Source organism: Nycticebus coucang, chromosome X, assembly GCF_027406575.1.
Source record: "Nycticebus coucang isolate mNycCou1 chromosome X, mNycCou1.pri, whole genome shotgun sequence".
Lineage (NCBI taxonomy): Eukaryota > Metazoa > Chordata > Mammalia > Primates > Lorisidae > Nycticebus > Nycticebus coucang.
Window position 1 is genome coordinate 14,530,064 of NC_069804.1, and position 8,750 is coordinate 14,538,813.

General features: G+C 43.5%; 1 protein-coding gene across 1 annotated transcript in view; it reads left to right on the plus strand.

The window, feature by feature from the left end:
* The window catches only part of LOC128578024 (RNA-binding protein EWS-like), a 48,156-nt gene extending 39,675 nt beyond the window's left edge, over positions 1-8,481 (plus strand). Inside the window, 2 exon segments of the mRNA XM_053580428.1 lie at positions 6,493-7,203; positions 7,206-8,481. Coding sequence (XP_053436403.1) covers positions 6,493-7,203; positions 7,206-8,450 — 1,956 coding nt within the window. The 3' untranslated portion in view covers positions 8,451-8,481.
* Positions 8,482-8,750: the final 269 nt, after the last annotated feature.

The following is an 8,750-nucleotide window of genomic DNA, read 5'->3' on the forward strand; positions in this document are numbered from 1 at the left end:
TGATGCTATTTCAGAACTTGATATTGGCCTGTTGAACATTTCCACTTGATTCTGGCTAAGTCTTGGAAGGTGACGTGCTGCCAAGTATTGGTCAATTTCCTTCATATTTTCATATTTCTGAGAATAAAGTTTCTTGTAATATTCATTAAGGATTTTTTGAATTTCGGAGGAGTCTGTTGTTATTTCATCTTTGTCGTTTCTGATTGATGAGATTAGGGATTTTACTCTTTTTTTCCTGGTTAGGTTAGCCAAAGTTTTATCTATTTTATTGACCTTTCAAAAAAACGTCTTTTGATTTATTGATCTGTTGTATAATTCTTTTGTTTTCAATTTCATTTAATTCTGCTCTAATTTTGGTTATTTCTTTTCTTCTACTGGATTTGGGGTTGGAATGTTCTTCCTTTTCCAGTTGCTTGAGATGTCCCATTAAGTTGTTAACTCCCTCTCTTTCCGTTCTCTTGAGGAAGGTTTGCAGTACTATAAATTTCCCTCTTTGGACTGCCTTTGTGGTATCCCAGAGGTTCTGATAATTCATGTCTTCATTATTGTCTTGTTCCAAAAATTTGGCAGTTTCCTTCTTAATCTCATCTCTGACCCAGCTATCATTCAGCATAAGGTTATTTAACTTCCATGTTTTTGTATGAGTATGTAGATTCCTGTTGTTACTGAGTTCAACTTTTCTTCCATGGTGGTCCAAGAAGATGCAAGGAATAATTTCTATTCCTTTAAATTTACTGAGGTTAGACTTGTGACTAAGATGTGATCAATTTTGGAGTATGTTTCTTATTCGAATTGAGTCATGCTCGGGTTCTGAAACTATCTGCTATCTGAATTTCAGAATCTCCTGGAATGTCTGGAAAATTCTCTTTCATAAAGGGAAGTATGTGTATTCAGTTTTGTTGGGATGAAATGTTCTGTAGATGTCTGCTAAATCCAAATGTTGGATGGTTAGGTTTAAATCTAAAATTTATTTGCTCAGCTTCTTATTGGAGGATCTATCCCACACTGCCAAAGGAGTGTTGAAAACTCCGACTATTATGGAGCTGGAGGAAATCAAGTTGCTCATGTCTGATAGAGTTTCTCTTATAAATTGAGGTGCATTCTGGTTGGGTGAATAAATATTAATAATTAAAATCTCATCATATTGAGTATTACCCTTAACAAATATGAAGTGACCCTTCTTATCCTTCCTTACTTTTGTTGGTTTAAAGCCTATTGTGTCTGCATATAGAATAGCAACACCTGCTTTTGTCTGATTACCATTTGCCTGAAATATGGATGACCATCCTTTCACACTGAGTCTATATTTATCTTTTAAAGTAAGATGTGACTCTTGTATGCAGCAAATATATGGCCTGAGTTTTTGTATCCAGTCAGCTATCCTGTGCCTCTTCAGAGGACAGTTTAAGCCATTCACATTAATGGAGTATATTGATAAGTCTGGTAAAATTTTGGGTATCAAGTTTTTCGAACGTCCAGTGGACATTTTTAATCCTTTTGCCACTGTGGAAGTTGGAGTTTGATCAAAAGTTTCTCAGTGAGTTTACTTTTGTGGTAGAGGATTGGGCTGGTCATTATGGATGATAGGTCTGAGAATATACTGAAGTGCTGGTTTGGTTATGGCAAATTTCTTCAACATATGAATGTCATTAAAGTATTTAATTTCTCCATCATAAATGAAACTCAGTTTAGCTGGGTACAGGATCCGGAGTTGAAAGTTATTTTGCTTTAGGAGATTAAAAGTCGATGACCACCCTCTTCTGGCTTGAAAATTTTCAGCAGAGAGATCTGCAGTCAGTCTAATATTCTTCCCTTTGTAGGTAATGGATTTCTTACGTCTGGCTGCTTTCAGAATCTTCTCCTTCATATTAACTTTAGTGAAGTTAATTATGATATGCCTGGGGGATATCTTATTCAAATTGAGTCATGCTTGGGTTCTGAAACTATCTGCTATCTGAATTTCAGAATCTCTTGGAATGTCTGGAAAATTCTCTTTCATAATTTCATGGAGGAGGGCCTCTGTGCCTTGCGAGGCCACTTCTTCACTTTCAGGGATTTCAATGAGGTGGATATTACCCTTCTTGAAATTATCCCAGAGCTCTCTGAGAGAATGATCCATTTTTGTTCTCCATTTCTCTTCCTCTTTGATAGTTTGGGAGCATTCAAAGGCTTTGTCTTCAATGTCAGAAATCCTTTCTTCTGCTTGCTCCACTCTGTTACTGAGGGATTCTACTGTATTTTTCAGATCTTTTAGGGCTGCAAAGTCTTGCTTCAGTGCATAAAAATCTTTGGTGGTTTTATCTTTAAATTCGTTAAATTCTTGAGACAACTTTTGAATTTCTCCTCGAATTTTTAATTCCAACTTTTGAATTGCTCCTCGAATTTCTAATTCCAAATTTTCCTCCATTCTATTAATCTTATTTGCGATCCAAATTCTGAATTCGATTTCTGACCTCTCGGCCAGCTGTTTATGAATGGGATCTTCAGTTACATCTGCCATATCTTTCCTTGGGGGGTTGATCTATTCTGGTTATTCATGTTACCAGAGTTGTTCCACTGATTCCGCCCCATGATTGTTTTACACCTTTTGATTTTTCCCCTGGAGCTTTGACAAGTGCCCGTACAGTGCCATGGGCTGAGAAACTGGGGACCTGTTTGGTGTGGTGGGGCTAAGTGATTCTGTCTTGTTTTCAGCTGGTCTCTGTTCGACCCTAGTGAAACCATTACTCCAGGTTGAAGTCTCAGCTGTGGAGAAATACCAGAAATTAAGTCACCCCGCCCCCCAGAGGCAACAATTGGAAAAGGAAAATCAAACCTTCCTATAACCACACACCCAGGGCACCACTTGAATAGTTCTCAGGCGATTGGCTCAGTTCAAAAGGCCCAGATCAATTGTCTCAGTCAGCACCTGTCTCAGGTGGAAGAGTTTAAAAGGTCTCTGGCAACTGGATCACAGGGGTCTGGTGACAACTCAGACATGACTTACTCCGGTGCTCCGTGAAGTCAGGAGGACCCACCCAGAAAATTGATTAGTCTGGAAAGGTTGATGCCTCCTTCCCCACCTTGCACCTCTGTCACACCCAGTCACTGATTGCCCTGCAGGGCTGTGACCCAGTTGCCTCTAGTGAACAGATACTCCAGGGGGTTGCACCTGCCTGAATCACAAGGAAATCTATTTCTGCTCAGCCAGGCTGCTGTGCTCTGCCTCTATCCAGCAGGGGGAGGTGAGGCCTGACAACCTCAGGTGCTTGATGGAGGCTGGGGGGTGTTCTCTCATTTCCAGCCCCGCCCCTGATTGATGTTACTGACAGAACAAAATAGAACAACTTTGTGGGAATTTGTTTCTGTCCCTGCTAAATTCCCCTGCAGAAGAGAAGCTGTTTTGAGTTCCCAGAGCCTGCACCTCAGATCCTGTCTTTGCTCCTGCAGGTTTGTATTCGGTTAGCTGTCAGTTCTAGCCTCCTGCCTTCCTTTGTCTATAGGCTGACAATTCCCTGAGGGCCGGGTGCATCTTAGGCTCAGTAAAGTGGTCCTCTGGGTCATCCCCACCCTGGGAATTTCCCAACTCTGCGTGTGCGTTTTCTAGTCCCTGTGCTCCACATAGCCTGGTACCACCTCAGACAAACCCTTTACTCATGGGGCCTGCATTTGTGTCCCAGATCTGTTCCGTAGTGGTTGCCACCTGGGAAGATGCCCAGCCTCCTCTGGTTGCCCAGGGAGACAGGGGGTGTGGCTTCGGAATATCTGGGAGTGAGCCCTATTGTTGCCCCAAAATGGCTGCTGCTCTGCACCTCGGGGCACCGCCTGTTCAGTGTTGTTCCCTCTCACCCAACCATCCTCTCCTCACTCCCATGCTGCAGAATCAGCACTGACCAGCAGCAGTTCAGGCCCTGTCCACACCTATCAAGAAAACACCCAGGAATCTGGACTCCTGGGGGACAGGCCTCCAGACCTCAGAGTGAGAGTGGAGGGGAGTGCTGGGAGCTCCGAATTGCAGGTGGAGAATATATACAGTTTTATACAGTTTTATGCCTGGCAGGAGAATGCCGTGGCACCCTAGTAGGGGAGGTAGGTCCAGTTTTTAGAGGGTCTCTCCCATGGAGTGTAGTGGGAGGACCTTTGAACTCTGCTCGTTTGTTTGTGGGGCACTCCGAGCCGTTCTCATGGGGGAGGGGACTCCCGTCCACTTGGTGATGTATTTTGTACCTTTTGTTTGTATCCTTGGGGTCACAGCTCACCTCAGCAGCATTGATGTGCATTCTTTAACCTTCCCTCTTGGTGCAGATCTCATCCACCAGGTTACTTGCTAAATTTCTGTCCTATAACTCTCCTTCTGTATGGGAGCCTCTATGGAAAGCTGGCTTCAGTCAGCCATCTTGTGTCTGCCCAACAAGTCTTCTGTTGGATTAATGGTTTTATAAAGGAGACTCCAGAAACCTTGGCTACCCCTTCTACCATGTAAGGTTATAGTGAGAAGGTGGCCATCTTTGAACCAGGAAAAGGGCCTTCATCAGACTCAATCCATAGGCACCTTGATTTAAGCTTTCTAGCCTCCAGAACCATGAGAAATAAATTTATGTTGCTTATACCCTGCAAATTAAATATAAAATCCTAAACCTTCTGCTGAATGAATGAACTCCGTCTTGGCCAGGAGACCCCAAAAAAACCTTGAACCTCAATTTCTGGCCATGAAGGGAAGAGATGTTAGACACACCTCCCTTTTGGAGTTTAGATACAATTTACCAGCATTAATATTAAAAGAGATCATAAGACTGACAAAATAGACTCCTTGTGACAATAAGATACTAAATTGTTAACAGGACCTAAGGCCATGCAGGGCAAGGTTAAATAACCTGCAGGTGCCTTATCTCTGATTAACAGTCAGTCTTTCTTTCCTTCCTTCCTTCCTTCCTTCCTTCCTTCCTTCCTTCCTTCCTTCCTTCCTCCCTCCCTCCCTCCCTCCCTCCCTTCCTTCTTTTTAAGACAGAGTCTCACTCAGTTGCCCTGGAGAGAATGCTATGGTGTCATAGCTCACAGCAACCTCAAATTCTTGGGCTCAGCCTCCCAAGTAGCCAGGACTACAGACTACGCCCAGCTAATTTTTCTGTTTTTAGTAGAGATGGAGTCTTACTTTTCTCAGGCTGGTCTCAAACTCCTGAGCTCAAGAAAGCCACCTGCTTCAGCCTCCCAGAGTGCTAGGATTATAGGCATGAGCCCCATGCCTGGCCCAGACTTTCTTATCTTAAAACATTTGAAACCATTAGACAAAGCTTTATTTCTTTAACCAATTACAATTCAAAGAATCTTTGAACCTACCTATAACCTGTAAGTTTCCACTTCAAGATGATCTGCCTTTTGAACCAAAGTAATGTAAACCTTTCACATATTGATTTATGATTTTCCCTGTAATTTCTATCTCTATGAATGTATAAATCCAAAATTATAATCTTGCTGATTCATGTACATTTTCTGAAGACCTCTTGAGACTGTGTTCCTTGGACTGTGGTCATATACATTGGCTCAGAATAAACCTCTTTAAATTATTTTACATAGTTGGATTTTTTCTGTTAGCAGAGTTACCCAGTTTAATGTATTTATTTTATAGGAACTCAAATGGGCTAAGAGAAGTATTATACAAATTCTTTAAGAATCTTCAATAACTAAATGAAGAAACTCTGTTTCTTCTATTCAAGAATTTTGTCTTTTTCTTCTGTCAGATGTGATTTCTCATGCCCAGAGAACTCTGTAGACTTATACAATTCTCAGGGGAACTTAACTCATATTTCCTTATTTTCTTTTCTCCCCTATTGAGTAGAAAGTTTACATATAATAAGGACTACATTTTATATGTGGTTACATGCACTGCAGTGTTACTACCTTGAGTGGGTCAGTGGTATGGATGGGTGGACAGAAGGACTGACAGATGGATAGATGACTAGCTGGGTGATAAATTGATAAATGGATTGAAAGATGGATGTGTAGATGGAAGATGAGTGAATAATAAATGGGGGGTAGATGACGAAGTACATGGATGAATGAGTGGGTGTGTGAATAGATGTAATAGCTTTTTAAAAAGTCATTTACCCCAATATTTTAGTGCCTCGTAGGCATAAATTACCCCAGGGTCACATTCAATTAACAGCCATTTTATCATTCTATGCCTTATTAGAAGTCTAACATCCCTTCTCATCATATCATGAATTAGAACAAAATATCTTCTCCTCACCAATAAGATATGTTTCTCTTAGTCAAATTTACACATCAACCTCCTTATCAAATAATTTTATGTGAGCATCTAAAAAAGTATATTGGTTATGATATGCAATTTTTATTATATATATTTTATTAGTCACATAAATGCAGTGTGCTTATCAAGAAAAATCAAACCTTTCTATTAAAAATAGGAAATAGCTAATTTAATACAAATATGGTTCAAGAGGAAAGCAAGAGGGAGACAGATGTTGAGAGAACAAGGAGGAAGGAGAGAAATAGGCATCCACGGATTACAGTACCTACAGCCAAGCTGCAGCCCAGCAGGGCTACAGTGCTTATACTGCCCAGCCCACTCAAGGATATGCACAGACCACTGGGCAGCAAAGCTATGGAACCTATGGACAGCCCACTGATGTCAGCTATACCCAAGCTCAGACTACTGCAACTTACGGTCAGACTGCCTATGCGACTTCTTATGGACAGCCTCCCACTGGTTATACTAATCCAACTGCCCCCCAGGCATACAGCCAGCCTGTCCGGGGGTATGACACTGGTGCTTATGATACCACCACTGCTATAGTCACCACCACCCAGGCCTCCTATGCAGCTCAGTCTGCTTATGGCACTTAACCTGCTTACCCAGCCTATGGGCAGCAGCCGGCAGCTACTGCACCTACAAGACCCCAGGATGGTAACAAGCCTGCTGAGACTAGTCAACCTCAATCTAGCACAGGGGGTTACAACCAGCCTAATCTAGGATACGGACAGAGTAACTACAGTTATCCCCAGGTACCTGGGAGTTATCCCATGCAGCCAGTCACTGCACCTCCATCCTACCCTCCTACCAGCTATTCTTCTACACAGCCGACTAGTTATGATCAGAGCAGTTACTCTCAGCAGAACACCTATGGGCAGCCAAGCAGCTATGGAAAGCAGAGTAGCTATGGTCAACAAAGCAGCTATGGGCAGCAGCCTCCCACTAGTTACCCACTCCCAAAACTGGATCCTACAGCCAGGCTCCAAGTCAATATAGCCAACAGAGCAGCAACTATGGGCAGCAGAGTTCATTCCGACAGGACCACCCCAGTAGCATGGGTGTTTATGGGCAGGAGTCCGGAGGATTTTCCGGACCAGGAGAGAACCAGAGCATGAGTGGCCCTGATAACCGGGGCAGGGGAAGAGGGGGATTTGATCATGGAGGCATGAGCAGAGGTGGGCGGGGAGGAGAACGCGGTGGAATGGGCGCTGGAGAGCGAGGTGGCTTCAATAAGCCTGGCGGACCCATGGATGAAGGACCAGATTTTGATCTAGGCCCACCTGTAGATCCAGATGAAGACTCTGACAACAGTGCAATTTATGTGCAAGAATTAAATGACAATGTGACCCTAGATGATCTGGCAGACTTCTTTAAGCAGTGTGGGGTTGTTAAGATGAACAAGAGAACTGGACAACCCATGATCCACATCTACCTGGACAAGGAAACAGGAAAGCCCAAAGGTGATGCCACAGTGTCCTATGAAGACCCACCAACTGCAAAGGCTGCCATGGAGTAGTTTGATGGTAAAGATTTTCAGGGGAGCAAACTTAAAGTCTCTCTTGCTCGTAAGAAGCCTCCAATGAACAGCATGCAGGGTGGTATGCCACCCCGTGAGGGCAGAGGGGTGCCACCACCACTCTGTGGAGGTCCTGGAGGCCCAGGAGGTCCTGGGAGACCCATGGGTCATATGGGAGGCCATGGAGGAGACAGAGGAGTTTTCCCTCTGAGGGACCTCCAGGGCTCCAGAGGGAACCCCTCAGGAGAAGGAAACGTCCAGCACCAAACTGGAGACTGGCAGTGTCCCAATCCAGGTTGTGGAAACCAGAACTTTGCCTGGAGAACAGAATGCAATCAGTGTAAGGCCCCAAAGCCTGAAGGCTTCCTCCCACCACCCTTCCCACCCTCGGGTGGTGATCATGGCAGAGGTGGCCTTGGTGGCATGCAGGGAGGAAGAGGTGGTCTCATGGACCATGGTGGCCCTGGTCGAATGTTCAGAGGTGGTCATGGTGAAGACAGAGGTGGCTTCCATGGTGGCCGGGGTATGGACCGAGGTGGTTTTGGTGGAGGAAGACGAGGTGGCCCTGGAGGCCCTCCTGGACCTTTGATGGAACAGATGGGAGGAAGAAGAGACGGACATGGAGGACCTGGAAAAATGGATAAAGGTGAGCACTGTCAGGAGTGCAGAGACCGGCCCTACTAGATGCAGAGATCCCACAGAGCTGCATTGACTACCAGAATTATTTTTTAAACCAGAAAATGTTTTAAATTTATAATTCCATATTTATAATGTTGGCCACAACAATATGACTATTCCTTGTCTGTACTTTAGTATTTTTCACCATTTGTGAAGAAACATTAAAACAAGTTAAATGGTAAAAAAAAAAAAAAGAACAAATATGGTTCAAGAGACTTGGAGCTGACTGCAAGTTTCAAGTGCAAAATTTGACAATGATCTTGGGGGAAGGAACTACTGTTATTGAGTATCACTATGTGTCATTTA